Source organism: Hylobates moloch, unplaced genomic scaffold (genome assembly GCF_009828535.3).
Source record: "Hylobates moloch isolate HMO894 unplaced genomic scaffold, HMol_V3 SCAFFOLD_6, whole genome shotgun sequence".
In the NCBI taxonomy this organism is placed as follows: domain Eukaryota; kingdom Metazoa; phylum Chordata; class Mammalia; order Primates; family Hylobatidae; genus Hylobates; species Hylobates moloch.
The window spans coordinates 80,540,297-80,560,593 of NW_026652281.1; the positions used below are offsets into that span (position 1 = coordinate 80,540,297).

The window sequence follows — 20,297 nt, forward strand, 5'->3', positions numbered from 1 at the left end:
CAGCGTTTGGCCGCCGCCTAGGGGCAGCGCCCCAGGGAGGCAACCGCGCCGCCGGCCTCGCAGCCCCTTCGCGGCCGGACTACAACTTCCAGCGGCCCCCGCGTGGTCCGTCCGGCTCCTTCGGGCGCGCCTCAGCGCTGGGCCTGCCGGGAAGTGTAGTTCCGAGGGTTCCCCAGCGCGGGACCTTTCGGGAAACCCTGGCGCGAGGCGTCAGAAGCTGTCGGACTGTGAGCGCCTCCGAAGTTTGGAGGATTGGCTCAGGGTGGAGGCTTTTTTAGCATGGGGACCAGAGAGGACTACGGTGCCCGGGACTGGGCTGCGGCCTCCTCGCGGCCCCGAGTGCCCTGTGAAATCAGCTCAGGCTGCGTCCCTCCAGCCTGCACTTTCCCTCTGGTCATGCTGCTTCCCTCCAGGGCCCGGCCTCCAAGTGAAGGGGGGCGGAGGGCGGTCACCTGCCAGAAGGTCTGGGGCGCCAAGGTGTGTCCCGGGACTCTTGGCTCCGTCCAGGTTCCAGGCCCCGCCCCCCAGCTTATCCCTAGCCGGGGCTCCCCCCCGTGGGAACGGGGACCAGCTGGCCGGAAGCGCCAAACTGTGTCCCTGTCCGAGCCCCGGGGATCAATCAAGCCGAGGAGTTAATTATGTAATGAGGGGGCAGGGGGTCGAGGCTAATGAAGCCTCCCGGGGTGGGGAGGGAGGGGAGGAGGGGACCGTACCCAGGTATCCGGCCCCCTCTGGGACCCCTTCGAGGCCCCAGGGGTCTCCACCCCAGCCCAACTCCAGGGCCCCAAAGAGGGGAGGGGCTGTGATCCTGGATCTGGAAGGGGCTGAGCTGTGAGCTATAAAGGGGGCATCTCGCAGCACCGGGGGCTCTAAGCAGCGAGACCTGAGGCCAGACGGAACTACAACATGTACCATCCACGAGAATTGTACCCGTCCCTGGGGGCCGGCTACCGCCTGGGGCCCGCCCAACCTGGGGCCGACTCCAGCTTCCCACCCGCCCTAGCAGAGGGCTACCGCTACCCCGGTGAGCGCTGGGACCAGCTCCTGGGTAGGAGAATAGGGGGGCTGTGGCCCTCGACTGGCTCCTCATTCTTCCCCGGCTTCCAGAACTGGACACCCCTAAACTGGATTGCTTCCTCTCCGGGATGGAGGCTGCTCCCCGCACCCTGGCCGCGCACCCACCTCTGCCCCTTCTGCCCCCTGCCATGGGCACTGAGCCGGCCCCATCAGCTCCAGAGGCCCTCCATTCCCTCCCCGGGGTCAGCCTGAGCCTGGAGAACCGGGAGCTATGGAAGGAGTTCAGCTCTGTGGGAACAGAAATGATCATCACCAAAGCTGGGAGGTGAGGGGCTGGCCAGGGTCCGTGTTTCTGGTGGGGGTCTCTTGGGAAAGGCAGAGTCCCTGGGGAGGGGGCTAGGGCTGGGTGGTTCCCGAGGGGCTAGAGCTCTGCCTAGGCTTAGAATCTGACTATGGCCTGGGGCAGGGGTTACTCTGTGGCTGGAATCAGGAGTCATTCTGTGACAAGGGTTAAGGGCCAGTCTGTGGATTCTGTGGCTGAGTTTAGGGACCAATCTATGGCAAGGGTCATGGGTCAGTCTGGGGCACAGTCAGGAAGTCCCTCTGGGTTATAGGTTAGTGTGTGGCTTAGACCAGCATCCAGATAAGGACAGGGGGTCAAGGGCCAGCCCATTGACCAGCATCAGGGAAATCTGGCCAGGATTGGGGATCAGTATGCAGCTCGAATAGGAGTCAGTATATGACTAGGTCCAGGGTCACCCTAGAGGCAGGGACATGGTCAGTGTTTGGCTTTAGATGAGGTCTTTATCTAGGGCAGGAGCTCAAGCCCTAGCATGGAAAGTCCTTGGCCCTACTGCAGGCAGGGTATATTTTTTCTAAAGCAAATTCATCTAAGAGCTGCAGATTCTGGTGCTGGAGATCAGGGGAGGAGAGGAGGGTGGGGACAGGAAGCTCCTAGCAAGAAAGTTAGTCACCCCTGCTTCTGCAAATAGGCTTTGAGGGGTAGGAGTCATGGCTCTGTTCCTAACCTGCTGTGTGACAGATCACTTAACCCGTCTGTCCTGTTTCCCCAAATGTAAAATGAGACAAGAAAACCTTCCAGCTCTAAGATTCTGCCCTCTGGGTTCTTTTTTTTTTTTTGAGATGGAGTCTCGCTCTGTTGCCCAGGCTGGAGTGTAGTGGCGTGATCTTGTCGGCTCACCACAACCTCTGCTTCCTGGATTCAAGCGATCCTCCTGCCTCAGCCTCCCGACTAGCTGGGACTATAGGCACACACCACCACACCCGGCTAATTTTTGTATTTTTAGTAGAGACGGTGTTTCAACATATTGGCCAGGCTGGTCTCAAACTTCTGACCTCATGATCCTTCCAACTCAGCTTCCTAAAGTGCTGAGATTACAGGCATGAGCCACTGCGCCCGGCCCTTTTTCCTTTTTCAGAGACAGTGTCTCGCCCTGTTGCCCAGGCTGGAGTGCAATGGTGCAATTGTGGCTCACTGTAGTCTTGACCTCCCAGGCTCAAGTGACCCTCCCACCTCAGCCTCTGTAGTTACTGGGACTATCAGTGTGCACCACCATGCCTGGCTAATTTTTTAATTTTTTTGAGTTTCACTCTTTTTGCCCAGGCTGGAGTGCAATGGCACGATCTCGGCTCACCGCAACCTCTGCCTCCCGGGTTCAAGCGATTCTCCTGCCTCAGCCTCCCAAGTAACTGGGATTACAGGTGCCTGCCACCATGCCCGGCTAATTTTTTTTTGTATTTTTAGTAGAGACAGGGTTTCACCATGTTGGCCAGGGTGGTCTCGATCTCTCGACCTCGTGATCCGCCCACCTCGGCCTCCCAAAGTGCTGGGATTACAGGCGTGAGCCACCGCGCCTGGCGAGATGGGGTCTTTCTATGTTGCCCAGGCTGGTCTTGAATTCCTGGCCCAAGAGATCCTCCCACCTTGGCCTCCCAAAGTATTGGGATTAGAGGTGTGAGCCACAGCCTCCGGCCTGCCCTCTGCCTTCTAATTCCACCTTCTTTGATGTTTTTCTGACAGCTCTGGGGAGCCTGTTGCTATGTCTCGTTACTGGTGCTGGGCCCACCCCTGGCCAGTGGGTAGCTCCAGGCCTCTCCTGTCCCCTCCCTTGCACAGGCGCATGTTCCCTGCCTGCCGAGTGTCAGTCACTGGCCTGGACCCCGAGGCCCGCTACTTGTTTCTTCTGGATGTGGTTCCGGTGGATGGGGCTCGCTACCGCTGGCAGGGCCGGCGCTGGGAGCCCAGCGGCAAGGCAGAGCCCCGTCTGCCCGACCGTGTCTACATTCACCCCGACTCTCCTGCCACTGGTGCACATTGGATGCGGCAGCCTGTGTCTTTCCATCGTGTCAAGCTCACCAACAGCACGCTGGACCCCCACGGCCACGTGAGGCCCAGGCTGGCACTCCAGGATAGGGTTGGGGGGTGCTAGAAGGGAGGCCAAGGCTGAGGCGCAGGGCAGGGCATCACTCCCATTTCCTCCCTCCCAGCTGATCCTGCACTCCATGCACAAGTACCAACCCCGCATACACCTAGTTCGGGCAGCCCAGCTCTGCAGCCAGCACTGGGGGGGCATGGCCTCCTTCCGCTTCCCTGAGACCACATTCATCTCCGTGACAGCCTACCAGAACCCACGGGTGAGTGACCCTGCTTGAGGGGGTGGTGGCCCCCTGCCCAGACCACAGTTGCTTTGACCCTGGATGTGTGTCCCCAGATCACACAACTGAAGATTGCAGCCAATCCCTTTGCCAAAGGCTTCCGGGAGAACGGCAGAAACTGTAAGAGGTGGGAGTTGTTCATTCATTTGCTCATGTATTCAACAAATGTTTATTAGTCACTCACTGTGTGCTAGGCACCGTGCTGGACATGAGGAATGCAGTGGTAAGTAAAAACATTCATTCACTGACTCAGCAAATATATAGTACCTGCTATGTGCCAGGGACAGTTCCAGGCACTGGAGATAAATCAAACAAAGCAAACCAAAGCCCCGGCCCTCATGGAGCTGATTTCTAGTGGGGGAGAGTAGACAAGCAGACAAGAGAAATAAATAAAGTGTCATCTGTTAGGAAGCCACTCTAAAGAGAAGAGAGACCGGGTGCAGTGGGCTCATGCCTGTAATCCCAGCACTCTGGGAGGCTGAGGCGGGCAGAGCACCTGAGGCCAGGAGTTTTAGACCAGCCTGCCAACATGGTGAAACCCTGTCTCTACTAAAAATACAAAAATTAGCCAGGCATGGTGGCAACACGCCTGTAATCTCAACTACTTGGGAGGCTGAGGCAGGAGAATCTCTTGAACCCAGGAGGCGGAGGTTGTAGTGAGTTGAGATCGTGCCATTGCATTCCAGCCTAGGCAACAAGAGCAAAATTCCCTCTCAAAAAAAAAAAAAAGAAAAGAAAACTCTGTCTCAAAAAAAAAAAAAAAGAAAAAAAGAAAAAAAGGAGAAGAGAAATAAAACAGGAAAAGATAGGAAGGACTGGGGTGAGGTATTGGTAAGAGGCCTGGAAAGTCCTCAGTGGGAAGAAACTTGAGAAAGAGCTGAAGGAAGTACGGGAGGGAGCCAGATGGGCAACTGGCAAAGCACACTAGGGAGTGGGAACAGCACGTGCAAAGGCACAGGTGGGGCTGTGCCTGTGGCGTGGCTGCAATAGAGTAGGAGTCAGGCAGGGGAGGGGAAGCCAGGTTATGTTGGACAGTAAAGGGTCTGTAAGGCCGTGGGAACTGTTCCAAGTGCAGCCCCTCAGAGCTGGCCCCTGCCCTCAAGGAGCTTCCAGTTTGTCAGAAGTGACAGACATGAACCAAGGAGTCACTCCATCAAATGCAAAAGCAGAACTGTGACGGATGTTATGAGGGAGGGGTGTGTGCTCTCGGAGGTCAAGGAGGACTTCCTTGAGGAACTTGCGCTTGCACTGAGGCAAGGATAGGTTTGGTGGCTCATGCCTGTAGTCCCAGCACTTTGGGAGGCTGAGATGGAAAGATCACTTGAGCCCAGGAGTTGGAGGCTGCAGTGAGCTGTGACCGTGCCACTGCACTGCAGCCTGGGCAACATAGCAAGACCCCATCTCAAATTTTAAAAATGAAAAGAAAAAGGATCAGTTCAGCCCATGAAGAGGGGACAGAAGAGGATTCCAGACAGAGGCTGAGAGCGGAGATGGGGCAGAAAGATGAGCTAGGTGAGACCGTGCCCTGGCCTTGCCACTGGGAAGGAGTTTCCATTGTTACTAAACACAGTAGGAAAGCATGGACAAGCTTGAGCAGGGACAAAATTCCAGCTCTGCCACTTTCTAGTTATTTAATTTTCTGGCCTTCAATCTATAAAATGGGTATAATGATGGCCCCTACCTGACAGGGTCCTTGGGAGGGTGAAATGCTTGGCACCGGGTAAGTACTGTTACCATCACCATGGCCATCACCATCATCATCATCACCACCACTGTTCCCCAGGGAGCGAGACGCCCGTGTGAAGAGGAAACTGCGGGGCCCAGAGCCAGCAGCCACAGAGGCCTATGGGAGCGGAGGTGAGTGTAGTCCCGATGGCGATGGGGCCAGGCCTGAGACAGCGATCCTCCCTAGCCCAACATCTCCCTTCCCTCTCCCCAGACACACCGGGTGGTCCCTGCGACTCCACCCTGGGTGGAGACATTCGTGAATCAGATCCAGAACAGGCCCCAGCCCCTGGGGAAGCCACCGCTGCCCCGGCACCTCCGTGTGGTGGCCCCAGTGCTGAGGCCTACCTCCTGCACCCTGCGGCTTTCCATGGGGCCCCCAGTCACCTTCCCACCAGGTGAGTGGGACAGGGGACGAGGCGGGGCTGCGGGTCCCTCTGCCCTGCTCTGACATCCCTCTCTCCATGTCAGGAGCCCCAGCTTCCCGGAGGCCCCAGACTCCGGGCGCTCAGCCCCCTACTCGGCTGCATTTCTGGAGCTGCCGCATGGGCCGGGGGGCTCCGGGTACCCAGCGGCTCCGCCGGCGGCACCCTTTGCCCCACACTTTCTCCAAGGGGGCCCCTTCCCTCTACCATATGCCACGCCTGGGGGCTATCTGGATGTGGGCTCCAAACCCATGTACTGAGCCACTGCTGGGCTCCTCTGCCTCCATCACAAACCTCCTGTTCCCTTCCCCCAGCCCTGGAGCCCCCTCACCTCCACCGGCCCCATCCCCCACACCAAATGGCCGCCTTGGGCCTGCCCAGCCCCCACCCCAACTTCACACCTTGATTTCACTCCCACCCCTCTCTGGCTTCAAAGCCCAACCAAGGCTGCTGGGAGTCCAGCTGGGGCCGGCTTCCCCTTCCAGGCTCTCACCTCCGTGTGAATGGAAGGGGCTCTGCCTGGCCAAATGGGGCCACAGACCAGCATCCCCACCTACCGGGCCTCCCCGTGGGCTCTGGGGGAGGCTCAATCCCCACCCCCCCCAAACCACTGGTGCAGGCCACACACCAGAGTATTTTTGTTAATAAAACCCAAAAGCCATCCATGCTCAGGAAACATTGGGCTCCTGCGTTTGGCCCTGGGCGGGGCTGGGTGAGCAAAGGCTTTGCTAAGAGACCCAGGCCCAGATCTAGACCTGTGTTTCCAGCTGCCTGACCTAGCACAAAATCCACCGGCTCTCTAGGCCCATCTCCTCTTCAGGAAAATGGAGAAATCAGAATCTTGTGATGCTAGCTGTTAATAAGATAAGGCTGCCATGAGAACAGAGCCCTCTCCCTAGCGCTGGGGAAGCCAGCGGACAGCGGCCCCTGGAGGCCCTGGGCAAGCTGACTGGCCCTCCTGGCAGGTCGGGGCCCTGAGGCAGTCAAGGCCCTGACGTCCACCCCAGGTCTCAGGCCAGCAACCCTGTGCATTTCCAACCAAGTCTGGCACAAACCCAAAGACCATTTTTCTTCTTTTATTAGAATTTTTTTTTTCATTTTTTTCTCAAAATTTTTATCTAAAAACAAACAGAAAAAAGAAGGAAAAAAAGAAAAAAAAATTATTGGAAACTTCATGGTTCAAGTGGGGAGAGAGGAGAGGAGGAACATGGAGCTAGGTCTCCAGGCCTCTCCAGAGAAGTCCTCACCCTCGAAGCACCCTCTTGGGGGACAGCAGAGCCAGGACAGCCCCCCCATGCCCAGCCTCCGTCTGAGGAAGAAGGCAGTCACAGTGGTCCGAGGGCCAGAAGGGCTGGAGGGGGCAGGGGCTGGGGGGTCACAGGAAGTAGTCGGCCACGGGCTTCTTGGAGGGGATGCCCCGTGTCTCTTGGGGAGCAGCCTCAAAGATGATGAAATCTTTCTGGAGATGCTCGTCCAGCTCCAAGATGGCTGCCACATTCCCACAGCTGGAAGGCGGGGCAGCAGGGTCAGGAGCAGCTCGGCTCAGATGCCCGCCCCTCCCAGCCCGGCCCTGCCAGCTCACCGGTAGCAGTAGTTGGGTGCTGACCACACAGTGAGCACAGTCTCATTGAAGTGCCACTTGTAACCTTCCATCACCAGTTGGTGGGCACGGCAGATCATGTCAATGTCATTGGCTGCGTTGAACTGGGCCACCACATCACTGCCAAATAGGTAGCCAGCCCCTCGGGGGCTCACGCCCCAGCCTGTGGTGTCTGATGGGGAAAGGCAGGGATGGAGAGGGATGTCCTCAGGCTTCTCTGGCTGCCAGTGCTGCCCCTTGAGGGTGAGCAGCCTGGCCCCTCCTCAAGTCCGCCAGAGGCCCATGGGACCACAGCATGGGGCCTGAATATGGTCTGTGGGATGGTGGGGACCAGGACAGCAAATGTAGGGGCAGATAAGCTCCAGAGGAGAAAGAATGCCCAATGGCTGGGGCCCCCTCATAATCACAGTGATCATACAATCCCTGTCCAAACAGCACACAGGAGTGACAGGGGCACTCCTAGAGACAGAAGGGCACCCTGTGTTGTCACAGGGAGGTCCGGAGTGGCTGTGGCGCAGTGGCTGCATGTGTGTGTCTGTATGTGTGTGGCTATGATGGAGCAGAGGCCTCATGTGCGTGTGTGTGGCTATGATGGAGCAGAGGCTGTGTGTGTGTGTGTGTGTGTGTGTGTGTGTGTGTGCACGTGCTGGAGCAGAGGCTGCCTGTGCATGTGTGCCTGTGTGTGTATGTGACAACAGGAACTCTGGCTGGTCCTCAGAAGACCTGACTTTAAATCTCAGCTCTGCTCTACACTAGTGGAGAACCCACAAAATGAGGGGTCTCAGGGGGCTACCATTCTGGGGTTCTGACCTCTGAAGAAGCTGCTGTCATGTTCTAAGGCCCCTTCACTTCAGGAAGCAATGACTTGGTTGTCCTCCACAGCCCTCTGGGCCATGCCCCAAGCCACTGTGTGCTCAAAGCATCTGCCATGCAGGCCTCCCTGCTCCTCCTACAGGGTTCCAGCCATTTGGCAGGTGGAGGATGGGTGCCAATGAAGACCAGCCCTGCTCCCTCTCTTTCCCAACCCCTCCTGGCTGTCCCTGCCTGCCCCTGCCCACATGCCCTCACCTTCTGGGTCAGACCAGAGGAGGTCACACATAGGCCCATCATGAGGCACCTCTTGCTTTCGGTCGATTGTCCGAATCTGATCCAGGGTCTGGATGGAGGGGGAGAGGCCCCCGTGCACACAGAAGATCTACGGGGGAGAGAAAGGAAACAGGGCGGGGCTGAGGCCTGGAGCCCCCCTCCTCTCCCCGTCCCATGGAGCCCTGGGCTGGCCTACCTTGCCATCGATGATGGCTGACAGGCTGAGGTAGTCGAAGATCTCGGTGCAGTAGCGCCACACAGTCACCGAGCCGTACTTGCGCAGGCACTCATCGTAGAAGCCGTAGACCTGCGTGATCTGGCGACTCTCATGGTTGCCCCGGATCAGTGTGATGCGGTCAGGATAGCGAACCTGGGGGTGGCCACCAAGCCAGGGCTGGCGCCTAGACGGTCTCTTCACACATCCCTCTCTGACCTCCTCATGCCCACCAGCCTCATGCCATCCTCACAACCACTGCCCAGCAAACTCCTGGCACCTCTCGCCTGAATCGTGTGGCATCAGCCACCTCCCAGGCTCACAGGACCCCTCCAGAGAATGTAAACCTGACCCATCCACATAAACTATGGACCTAATGGCTCTTCTTTCACCTGCCAGACACAGACCAGGTCCCTAGCAAAGCACCCAGGCCCTTTGTCATCTGGCCCCACACTGCCTCTCCCACCAGTGGCATCAATGACCTGCCACATTCACAACAGTGAGCCTCTGCCCCTCCCAGAATGCTGCCCCGCTGGCCTCACCCCCCATCAAGTCTCTGACCACCCCCAAAAGCAGAATCGGTCCATCACCAGTGACACAGCTCCAAGGTGGGGCTGGTCACAGTAGGAGATGAAGGCGGAATGCACTAAGACAGGCCCGGCCCGAGGTGGCCCAGGTTGGGGGTGCAGAAGCCGGGGACTGCCACCTTAAGTGCCAGCAGCAGGAGGAACGTTTCGACGCTGTAGAAGCCACGGTCCACAAAGTCCCCCATGAAGAGGTAGTTGGTCTCAGGGACGTCGCCACCTACCTGTGGAGAAGTAGAAAGTTTTGCCCTGTACTAAACGGTCCCCTACCCCCTACCTGTTTCTGTCTAGCGGAGGCCCTTCTTCCACAACCGCCCATCTAACTTGGGGCCCCTTGCCCCCACTCCACGCCCCAAATTAAGGCTCCCACCCTCGATTAAAGGGGTCTTCCAGTCATCCCCCCCGTTACATTTCACAGTGTTGGCCACACTCTTACTCTGAACAGCTCTTTGAGGTCATAGAATTGTCCATGGATGTCGCCGCACACCTGGGGAGCAGGAAGAGTGGGGTTCGAACTCAGGCAGTAGGAGTTGCCAGGGGCTACCCTCCAAACACCCGCTGCTTTAGTGAGCTTTATCACTCTTGGCTGCACCTCTACTTCCTAGGACCAAAATTCTCCTCTCCCACCCCAAGTCAGTCTGGTCTGGAACCATACCCACTGTCCTACGCTGAGTACCAACTATTCTGTAGGCAAGAGCTAGAACTAAGTCCTTCCAGGTAGATGACCCGGCCCCCTCCTCTCTACTCTCCACAAAGTACCCAGAATCAAGTTACTAACACAGAGCCCTGGAGACATGTGAGCAGAATCACTTGCCAAATAGGAGTCCTTCTGCCCTGGCCAAGAATCTCCACTAACAAATCCAAAGTCCCTTCCCGCAACCCCTCTTTCTTTTCTTTCTTTCTTTTTTTTTTTTTTTTTTTTTTGAGACAGAGTCTCCCTCTGTCACCCAGGCTGGAGTGCAGTGGCCCGATCTCGGCTCACTGCAATCTCCACCTCTGGGGTTCAAGCGATTCTCCTGCCTCAGCCTCCCAAGTAGCTGGGATTACAGGCACGTGCCACCATGCGTGGCTAATTTTTGTATTTTTAGTAGACACGGGGTTTCACCACGTTGGCCAGGCTGGTCTCGAACCCCTAACCTCAAGTGATGTGCCCACCTTGCCCTCCCAAAATTCTGGGATCACAGGTGTGAGCCAACATGCACAGCAACCCCCACTTCTTTTAGCAGTGCTCTGTTGAAGATGAGGGAAAGGACAGATACAAGAGGCTTAGGGGTGGGCTTATAGAGCCCTAAAGAGGAAAGTCCATGTGCCTGAAAGACCAGGCCTGGCTCTGCAGGGACAGCAGGTACTCACTGTGACTGGCGAGTCCACCCTCTGAACGTTGCTCTCCTCTACCAAGATCTCTCTGGAGACAGGAGAAGACCAGGGTCACCACAGCCAGGCCAGCCCAGCCCAATTCCTGACCTTTTTTGGGGGGAGGGGAGGATATGAGGCGGTCCTGGAAGCTCCAGGGGGCAGGAGTGAAGCGTACAGTCTCCCCAAAACAGGCTGACCACAGCCCTCCAGCATGCAACACCCTTCCGTGGCTCCCTGCTGCCAAAATGACAAAGTCCAAGCTCTTATCCCAGCGTTCCAGGCCTTCTGAGCAGGCTGGGACTTTTCCAGCCCTGACTCCCCCTGCTGCTCCCTCTTCCGCATCCAGGACTCACTCCTGGGAGGCGGGTCTCCCCATCCTCTCCACAGCAGAGCTTAAGTCACTCTTGGCCAATCACAGAGCCCTTCTCCCAGGCCTATCCAGACACAAGGGTAGGTGCCCAGGGCAGGCCCACAGTGGATGCGCCTTCAAAGTGATGCGCTCTTGGCCAGGCGCGGTGGCTCACGCCTGTAATCCCAGTACTTTGGGAGGCCAAGGCGGGCAGATCACGAGGTCAGGAGTTCGAGGCCAGTCTGACCAACATGGTGAAACCCGGTCTCTACTAAAAATACAAAAATTAGCCATGCGTGGTGGCGCATGCCTGTAATCCCAGCTACTAGGAGGCTGAGGCAGGAAAATCGCTTGAACCTGGGAGGTGGGGGTTGCAGTGAGCTAAGATCATGCCACTGCACTCCAGCCTGGGTGACAGAGCAAGACTTAAATCTCAAAAAAAAAAAAAAAAAAGTGAGGTGCTCTTGCCATGTGTTCAATATTTCTTTATGACTATGAGGACTTAAATATTTTTTATTTCTCCTTGCGGTGCAGTCTACTTCTACTTGAGTGAGCAGAAAATGAAATCACTTTGCCAGGTAAGACACCCAATTTTTTTTTTTTTTTTTTTTTTTAGACAGAGTCTGGCTCCACTGCCCTGTCTGGAGTGCAGTGGCGCCATCTTTGCTCACTGCAAACCTCTACTTCCTGGGTTCAAGCAATTCTCCTGCCTCAACCTCCCGAGTAGCTGGGATTACAGGCATGTACCACTACACCCAGCTAATTTTTGTATTTTTAGTAGAGACGAGATTTCACTATGTTGCCCAGGCTGGTCTCGAACTCCTGACCTCAAGTTATCTACCCACCTCTGCCTCCCAAAGTGCTGGGATTACAGGCGTGAGCCACTGCACCCAGCCTATAGATACCCAATTCAAGCAACACTATATTTCCAAATTTTGTCTGGTAATAGCAGCAGTGAACATTCGAGCTCGTATTGTGTGCCAGGAATGTTATTAAGAGCTTGGCAGGCAGGTACTATGACAATTCCCGGTACACAGATGAAGAAATTGAAGCACAGAAGGAGGCTGGCTTGGTGCCAGTGACACAGGTGGGATACGAACCAGGGAAGCCTGGCTCTGGGGTCTGATTCTTTATCAAGATATTCTGATGTGAGAGGCCCAACTTGCCTGGCCCCTCTCTTTCTGCCAATCTCTTCCCTTAGAATGAGTTTCCTGAGCTCAGTGGACAGGAGGATTCACTTATGCCCCTTGCTCTGTATGGCAGAGGCAGCACGAAGGAGGTCTGCCCTGGCTTTCTGGGAACGGAAGGTGGCACTGGCGGTAGTCCGAGGCCACACCAGCACCCGAACTCTCCCACCTGCACTGCTTCTTGTGCTGAGCATCCTTCCCCATCAACTGCTCATAGTGACCTTTCCAACAGACTGGGGAGGTTCTCTTCAGCCTCACGTAACAGTAAAGAAACCGAAGCTAGGCCAGGCGTGGTGGCTCACGCCTGTAATCCCAGCACTTTGGGAAGCCAAGGCGGGCGGATCATGAGGTCAAGAGATTGAGACCATCCTGGCCAACATGGTGAAACCCCGTCTCTACTAAAAATACAAAAATTAGCTGGGTATGGTGGCGCGTGCGTGTAATCCCAGCTACCTGGGAGGCTGAGGTAGGAGAATCACTTGAACCTGGGAGGTGGAGGTTGCAGTGAGCCAAGATCGGGCCACCACACTCCAGCCTGGGTAGTAACAGCGAAACTCTGTCTCAAAAAAAAAAAAAAAAAGAAAGAAAGAAAAGAAACTGAAGCTTACAGAAAAGCGGCAGGGTCAAGGTCAGCAAGCTGGAGAGTGGCTAAATTGGAACCTAGAAGCCCAATTTCCTGAGAATTTATGCCAGCCCCTTCCACAGACCGAGTGAAAACCTGAAGCCCAGGGAGGTCACATGCAGGGCCCGTGCTCTCTGCAAAGCCCCCCTCAGTGCCGGCACAACCCCAGTGTGGCCTGGAAATCAGGCCCAGATTCCAGCCCCAGTTCTGTCACTTGCAGCACTTCCCCAGCCCTATCATGACCTGCCTGCAGTAATGGCTACCAGTGCAGCAGGCCCTGTGCCCGGATACCCGGACTCTCAACTGCATGTCATTATCATTTCAAAAAATCAGAAAGTGACTTGATGAGGGTCATATTGCTTTTAGGTGACAAAGCAAAGATTCATACTGAAGACCACCTGATTCAAAAGCTCAGCTCTTCTACTGTGCTAATATTTCTAGTAGCAGCAATTTCAGCTCAGACACTGCAGACCTCTGTGCTTCCACAGGTTTCATCTGCATGTCTGTGCCCTCTAGGCAAGCTGGTGCTCTTGACACTACCAGCCTCAGCCTGGGTCTCTGGTGGGTCCCCAGGAGGCCATAACCAGGTATCAGAGCTGGCCCTGCTTCAGACTGAGCCTGGGACAACAGCGGCCAACTCAGGCCTTGGCCTAGTACCTCCTAGTTCCACTCAATTTCAACTGGGCAGGACCCTCCACCCCTCAGCCTTCCATAGCTCCCTGCTGCTTCACACCCCACTTCAAAATCTAAATGCCTCTGCCTGGCTCTCAGTGACCACGGAGCACAGACAAAGACCTGGATGCAAAACTAACTTCTCCTCTGACTAGCTGCGTGATGTTGGGCAAGACATTATCTACTCAGAGGCTCAGTTTCCTCTGCTATGAAATGGGGCTAAGTACTCAGCCCACCCTGCCTATTCCTTAGGCTGTTGCGAGGAGCCATGGAGACTGAATATATAACTTCCTGCTATTCTGCAAACTCCAGCATGCTATGCAAGCTTTGTCTACCATCACCACCACACTGATCCAGGGCCTGTGAGGGAGATACGACTTCGGAGTTAAAGAATAGTGCCAGGCAACAAACAGGTTTAAGTTCCTAAAAATGCCAATCAGGACTGAGGGACAGAGGACAACTAAATATACCATGGGGCTGGTCTGGTCAGCTAGCAAAAGAGAAAAGCCACAGACAGGTGGCGAAAAAGAGGCCGACCCTGTTCATCATCCCCTCACAGGCCCTGTCTGGCTGCAGGGAGTCTATGTGAGGCAGGGCCAAGCAAAGAGCCTGAGGGCCACAGATTCAGGACCCAGCTCTACCACATCCTCGGTGGGTGACCTCAGTCAAGTCACCAGATCTCTACGAGTCATGGCTTCCTGTTTGATAAAATGCAGCAAATGATTCCAACCTCACAGGATTGCTGGGGGGAAGAGATGGATGGAAGTTTTTTGCCAGTACAGGGCCAGGCCAATAGTGGCCCTGTAAAGGCCAATGTTTACTGGTCAATAAACATAGGGTAATTCTGCAGGCTCTTCTGCCACAGTTCTCCAGCCTGGTAGAAGCCACAATCACAAAGTTCCCCAGAGGAGGCAGGTAATTAATTAAACCCCTGACTGTTCCCCATGCATCTCAGGGCCTCCACTGTTACATTCGTCCTGCTTGGAATGCCCTTCCCTCACTGGCCCTGCCTCCATCAGCTAGCCAAATTATCTTCATCCTTCAAGGCCTACCTCCACTCAAAAGCCCTCCCTGATGGCTTTAGCCCATCTCATTATTGCCCTCTTCCAAGAGAAATAGAATACCTGGTGATTATCAAGCATGTATGCTGTACCAAGACACTGTGCTAACCTCATCTCAAGCACCAACTCACTGAATCTTCACAATCATCTTATTAAGTACTATTAATTCTGCTTTACAAATAAAGACACCTTAAGATCACTAACACAGCTAGAAAGCGGCAGAGTTCGGATTCAAACCTAGAGCTATCTCACACTGCAAAACCTAGAAACTTAACCCCTACATCATCCTACTTCCCATATAACTCTGAACTGGCTTCCCTCCCTATCATGCTTAATTCTACCCTGGCTTACTTGCTACGATTTCTCAGGCTCCCACCCTGAACGTGAATGATCCAACTCCACCTTTTTGCATTATGGCCTGAAAAAGGACAGGACACTAAGAGCTGGCTTCAGACCCCATTCCTTACTTGTGGGCAACTTTGAACATGAAAGTTCTCACCTGTAAAATGAGTACAATACCACCAACCTTTAAGGGTTGTTGTTGGAATTAGAAGACTTTTATAAATCACAGGGTCTTTAACTTTCCTGTCTGAAACCTTTGGTTTTTGGCTGACTCTTTTACCACCTCCTTATTCGAGGCCTGTCCCACAGTTCGGCCCCCCTCCAACAAGCTTCCGTCCCCCGACAGATGGACTTGTTTCCTTGAGTTTCCTAAGTACTTTATGTAACACTCTTACTCCACTGGAAACACATCGTCTAATAAAACTTTAAATGTCTTTATCCGCTCTGTCTTCCCCGAGCAGGCTAGCTTTTCCTCGAGGGCAGCAGCTCCATCCTGCTCCTCTCTGGGAAAGCTTCCAAAACAAGGCAAGCCCAAAATTCTCAGTTGGGTTTGCCCCAGGCCAGAACCCGTGGGCGGCGGCTTGGCCTCCCTTCCCCAGGGCCAACGGGCTCACCTGGCCTTAGCGCACAGGGCCTTGACTTCGCTCTCCTTGATGAGCTCGCAGCGACGCAGCTGCTCGATCTGCCGGTCCAGGTCGCTGATCTCCGCCATGGCCCACCCCCGGCGCGGGTCAGAGTCGGGGCCGCCGCCCCCTCCGCACCGCACAGGGGTCTCCTGGGAAAGGCCAAGACGAGCCCGCGGATCAGAGAGTCCGTCCGGGGCCGGGGCGGACAACTGGATTCTAGAGCTGGCCCGGCTCCCCCACCCCCGCCTCCCTTCACATCGGCCCCAGGACCCCCCGGCGTCCCACGGCCTGGCCGCACCCCCGCTAACGCCCGTCGAACCCCGCGGTCCTGCGCTAAGGACGGCGACTTAGAGGAGTCTCGCACTATTACCGCCGCTGCGACTCCGGTTCCGGCTCCCCGGTTCCCTGCCTCCCTCCTTCACTCCGCTTTGGGCCGCCGCCGCCGCCGCCCCTACTTCCGGCCCCGCCGCGGAAGCAAAGGGAGGCCAGTTCCGTCGCGCGCCGGATGTGGCGTCATACACGCTCCTCTCCTTCTTTAGCAGCGACCCCTGCACCACTTCCCCAGCCTGAGATCTGGAAGGAGCTGGAGGAACCCGGTGGCAGCCAGCGGCAGTTTTGTGGGCTCTGCCGCTGGGCGATGTGGAGGCTGTTAGAAACCCTAGACCAGTCCCCTCCCATTTCATTTGATAAAAATGTTTAAACAACTGTCTTTCTTTTCTCTTCTTTTCTTTTTTTGAGACGGAGTTTTCCTCTTGTTGCCCAGGCCGGGGTGCAATGGCACGATCTCGGCTCACCGCAACTTCCGCCTCCCGGGTTCCAGCAAGTCTCCTGCCTCAGCCTCCTGAGTAGCTGGGATTACAGGCATGCGCTAGTACGCTGGGCTAATTTTGTATTTTTAATAGAGTCGGGGTTTCTCCATGTTGGTCAGGCTGGTCTCGAACTCCCTATCTCAGGTGATCCGCGGCCCCCCACCCCACCCTTCGGCCTCCCAAAATGCTGGGATTACAGGCGTGAGCCACCGCGCCCGGCCAAAACTTTATTTTTTCTAAATTAGAGACAGGGTCTCTGTCTATCGCTCAGGCTGGAGTTGGTGGGGCTGTCATAGGTCACTGTAACCTCGAACTCCTGGGCTCAAGCGATCCTCCCGCCTCGGGCTTCCCAAAGTGCTGGGATTACAGGTGTGAGCCACTGCGCCCGGCCATCCCCCATTTCAGCTAGGGAAACAAGCCAAGCTGGGGCTAAGCTTTGTAACTTTATTACACTTTTTTTTTAACGTTACACTTTTTTTTTAATGTTACACATTTTTGTTATTTGTTTTGTCAGCCTTCCCCACCACAGTCCTTGGAGGACCCAACTTTGTCTTTTTAAATATTGCAGCCCCAGTGGTTAGAATAAGGCCTGGCACGGTAGGCATATATAAATACTTGTTAATACTTGTTCAATGGATGAGGGAAGCCAAGTTCAGATCTCTTCCTGTGCCGTCAGAGAAATATTTGCCGTGGACAACTTCAGAAGTTAACAGATTGGAGTCCACTTTTCCCACTCCAAGCCTGTGCCTCAGTCAGCATGACTTCTCTGATTCCAAAATGGCACCTTTGACATTTCTTAGTTGCTTCCTTTTTTCTTTTGAGACAGAGTCTCGCTCTCTTGCTCTGTCACCCAGGCTGGAGTCCAGTGGCGCGATCTCGGCTCACTGCAAGCTCCGCCTCCTGGGTTCACGCCATTCTCTTGCCTCAGCCTCCTGAATAGCTGGGACTACAAGGGCCCACCACCACGCCCGGCTAATTTATTGTATTTTTTAGTAGAGACGGGGTTTCACCGTGTTAGCCAGGATGGTCTTGATCTCCTGACCTCGTGATCCACCCGCCTCAGCCTCCCAAGTAGCTGGGATTACAGGCGTGTGCCACCACGCCAGGCTAATTTTTGTATTTTCATTTATTTATTTTTTTAAGACAGAGCCTTGCTCTTGTCGCCCAGGCTGGAGTGCAGTGGAGGAATTTTGGCAAACCGCAAACTTCGCCTCCTGGGTTCAAGCAATTCTGCCTCAGCCTCCTGAGTAGCTGGGATTACAAGCACCCGTCACCACGCCCAGCTAATTTTTGCATTTTTAATAGAGACGGGGTTTCACCATGTTGGTCAGGCTGGTCTCCAACTCCTGACCTCAGGTGATCCACCCGCTTCGGCCTCCGAAAGTGCCGGGATTACCAGCTTGAGCCACCGTGCCTGGCTTCTTAGTTGCTTTCTACTGAGTGAAAGTTTTATGCCTTTTTTAAGAGGAGGAAACTGGCTCAGAGAGGTTAAATAACTCGTTCGTTGCTTGTGTAACAGTGGATTGGGAATTTACACTGAAATTTGAATCCGGGGCCAGGTGTGGTGGCTCAAGCATGTAATCCCAGCACTTTGGGAGGCCGAGGCGAATCACTTAAGCCCAGGAGTTCAAGACCTGGCTGGGCAACAGAGTGAGACCTAGTCTATAAACAAAAAGAATAAGAAATTTGGGCTGGGCGCGGTGGCTGACGCCTGTAATCCCAGCACTTTGGGAGGCCGAGGCGGGTGGATCATGAGATCAGGAGATCGAGACCATCCTGGCTAACACAGTGAAACCCTGTCTCTACTAAAAATACAAAAAAATAGCTGGGCGTGGTGGCAGGCGCCTGTAGTCCCAGCTACTCGGGAGGCTGAGGCAGGAGAATGGCATGAACCCAGGAGGCAGAGCGTGCAGTGAGCCAAGATTGCGCCACTGGACCCCAGCCTGGGCAACAGAGTGAGACTCTGTCTCAAAAAAAAAAAAAAAGAAAAGAAAAAAAAGAAAGAAATTTGAACCTGGCTGTGTGTGATGGCTCACACCTGTAATCCCAGCAGTTTGGGCAGCCAAGGCAGGTGGATCACCTGAGGTCAGGAATTCAAGATCAGCCTGACTAACATGGTGAAACCCCATCTCTACTAAAAAATAAAATAAAAATAATAATAATTGGGCTTAGTGGTGCGCTTGTAGTCCCAGCTACCTGGGAGGCTGAGGCAGGAGAATTGCTTGAACCCAGGAAGCAGAGGTTGCAGTGAGCCGAAATTGTGACACTGCACTCCAGCCTGGGCAACAGAGCGAAATGCTGTCTCAAAAAAAAAAAGAAATTTGAACTCAGAAAGTTGTGTCCTCAGGTCTAGTTTTTTTTCTATCACTCTTTTGGGAACTCAGATTATCATAAAATTAAGAGGTCCAGGCTGGGCATGGTGGCTCACGCCTGTAATCCTAGCACTTTGGGAGGCCCAGGCGGGCGGATTACCTGAGATTGGGAGTTCAAGACCAGCCTGGCCAACATTGTGAAACCCCGTCTCTACTAAAAATACAAAAAATCAGCCGGGTGCAATAGCGCATGCCTGTAATCCCAGCTACTCTGGAGAGGCTGAGGCAGGATAATCACTTGAACCCGGGAGGCGGAGGTTGCAGTGAGCCCAGATTGTGCCACTGCCCTCCAGCCTGGGCTACAGAGCCAGACTTCATCTCAAAATAAAGTCCAAAACTCCCAAACTGGTGTATGACGTTCTCTGCTTCTCTAGTCTTTTTTTTTTTTTTTGAGACAGAGTCTCACTCTGTTGCCCAGGATGGAGTGCAGTGGCGCAATCTTGGCTCACCGCAACCTCCACCTCCTAGATTCAAGTGATTCTTCTGTCGCAGTCTCCCAAGTAGCTGGGACTACAGGCGCGCGCCACCACGCCCAGCTAATTTTTGTATTATTAGTGGAGACAGGGGTTTCACCATATTGGCCAGGCTGGTCTTGAACTCCTGACCTTGTGATCCGCCCACCTTGGCCTCCCAAAGTGCTAGGATTACAGGTGTGAGCCACCATGCCCAGCTGAAACTATTTATCTTTAAACAATCTCTCCAGTCTCTGAGCCTCTGCACATGTTCCTGTTTGGAATGCCCCCTTTGCCATCTTCTACCAACCTTCAATTTTTATTTGCTTTACTTCAGTGTGTTTCCCAGAGTTGAATGAGCTAGGCAGACAAATTAATCCAAAGTTTGGAGGGATAATAGTGATTGGTTTTGTTTTAGATGTAGGCAATAAAAACAAAATATGCAGAAAAGGGAAGGACCAAGTTTTATTTTTATTTTTTGAGATGGAGTCTGGCTCTGTTGCCTAGGCTGGAGTGCAGTGGCACAATCTCGGCTCACCATTACCTCCGCCTCCTGGGTTCAAGCGATTCTCCTGCCTCAGCCTCCCAAGTAGTTGAAACTACAGGTGTGCGCCACTATGCCCGGCTAATTTTTGTATTTTTAGTAGAGACACGGTTTCACTATGTTGTCCAGGCTGGTCTCAAACTCCTGACCTCACGATCTGCCCACCTTGGTCTCCCAAAATGATGGGATTACAGGAGTCAGCCACTGCGCCCAGCCTAGGACCAAGTTTTTATACTCCTAGAAGGTTCTAGGTAAGTCCCTTCTACCTGAATCACTGCAGAGATTCTCTAGGTCCAGAGAGCTGATGTAGTTACTGTACACCCCAGCCTGGGTCATTGGGGCAAGGCTCAAAGTAATGGCATGGCACGCTCATTCTAGCTTCGTGGAAAGCAGCAGAGGCTCAGTTCTTCACCTGGAACCTGAGCTCTACAGCTGAACTTCTGTATCTGCATTATCAAGGGGGTATTGGAAACAATTCAAGGTTTTTATGGGATTCTCCTAAAGGAGACTAAGAAGCCCTCTCTAATTCCATCTCCTGTTAAAATGGGAAAACAGGCTGGGCGCAGTCACCACCTATC

The 20,297-nt window shown here is 54.4% G+C and overlaps 2 protein-coding genes across 4 annotated transcripts; one reads left to right on the forward strand and one right to left on the reverse strand.

Moving 5' to 3' along the window:
* The first annotated feature begins 174 nt into the window (after window positions 1–174).
* On the forward strand, window positions 175–6,519 carry TBX6 (T-box transcription factor 6). Its single transcript, XM_032755729.1, has 9 exons — window positions 175–227; window positions 859–1,024; window positions 1,108–1,342; window positions 3,155–3,422; window positions 3,526–3,672; window positions 3,750–3,820; window positions 5,477–5,550; window positions 5,633–5,816; window positions 5,890–6,519. Exons 2-9 carry the CDS (start codon window positions 907–909, stop codon window positions 6,101–6,103), a joined length of 1,311 nt encoding a protein of 436 aa, XP_032611620.1. The 5' UTR covers window positions 175–227; window positions 859–906; the 3' UTR covers window positions 6,104–6,519.
* Window positions 6,520–6,903: 384 nt separating this feature from the next.
* On the reverse strand, window positions 6,904–16,004 carry PPP4C (protein phosphatase 4 catalytic subunit). 3 transcript variants are annotated; one of them, XM_032155817.2, is made up of 9 exons: window positions 15,913–16,004; window positions 15,531–15,691; window positions 10,681–10,732; window positions 9,764–9,814; window positions 9,450–9,551; window positions 8,726–8,899; window positions 8,512–8,638; window positions 7,426–7,615; window positions 6,904–7,348 (listed from the first exon to the last, which is right to left on the reverse strand). In XM_032155817.2, the coding sequence occupies exons 2-9, from the start codon at window positions 15,626–15,628 to the stop codon at window positions 7,219–7,221; spliced, it is 924 nt and encodes a 307-aa protein (XP_032011708.1). In that variant the 5' UTR covers window positions 15,629–15,691; window positions 15,913–16,004; the 3' UTR covers window positions 6,904–7,218. The 3 variants fall into 3 exon arrangements, with proteins under 3 accessions (XP_032011708.1, XP_032011709.1, XP_058296873.1); XM_032155818.2 differs by having other exon boundaries at window positions 15,907–16,004; XM_058440890.1 differs by lacking the exon at window positions 15,913–16,004 and having other exon boundaries at window positions 10,681–10,791; window positions 15,531–15,592.
* Between the last annotated feature and the right edge of the window lie 4,293 nt (window positions 16,005–20,297).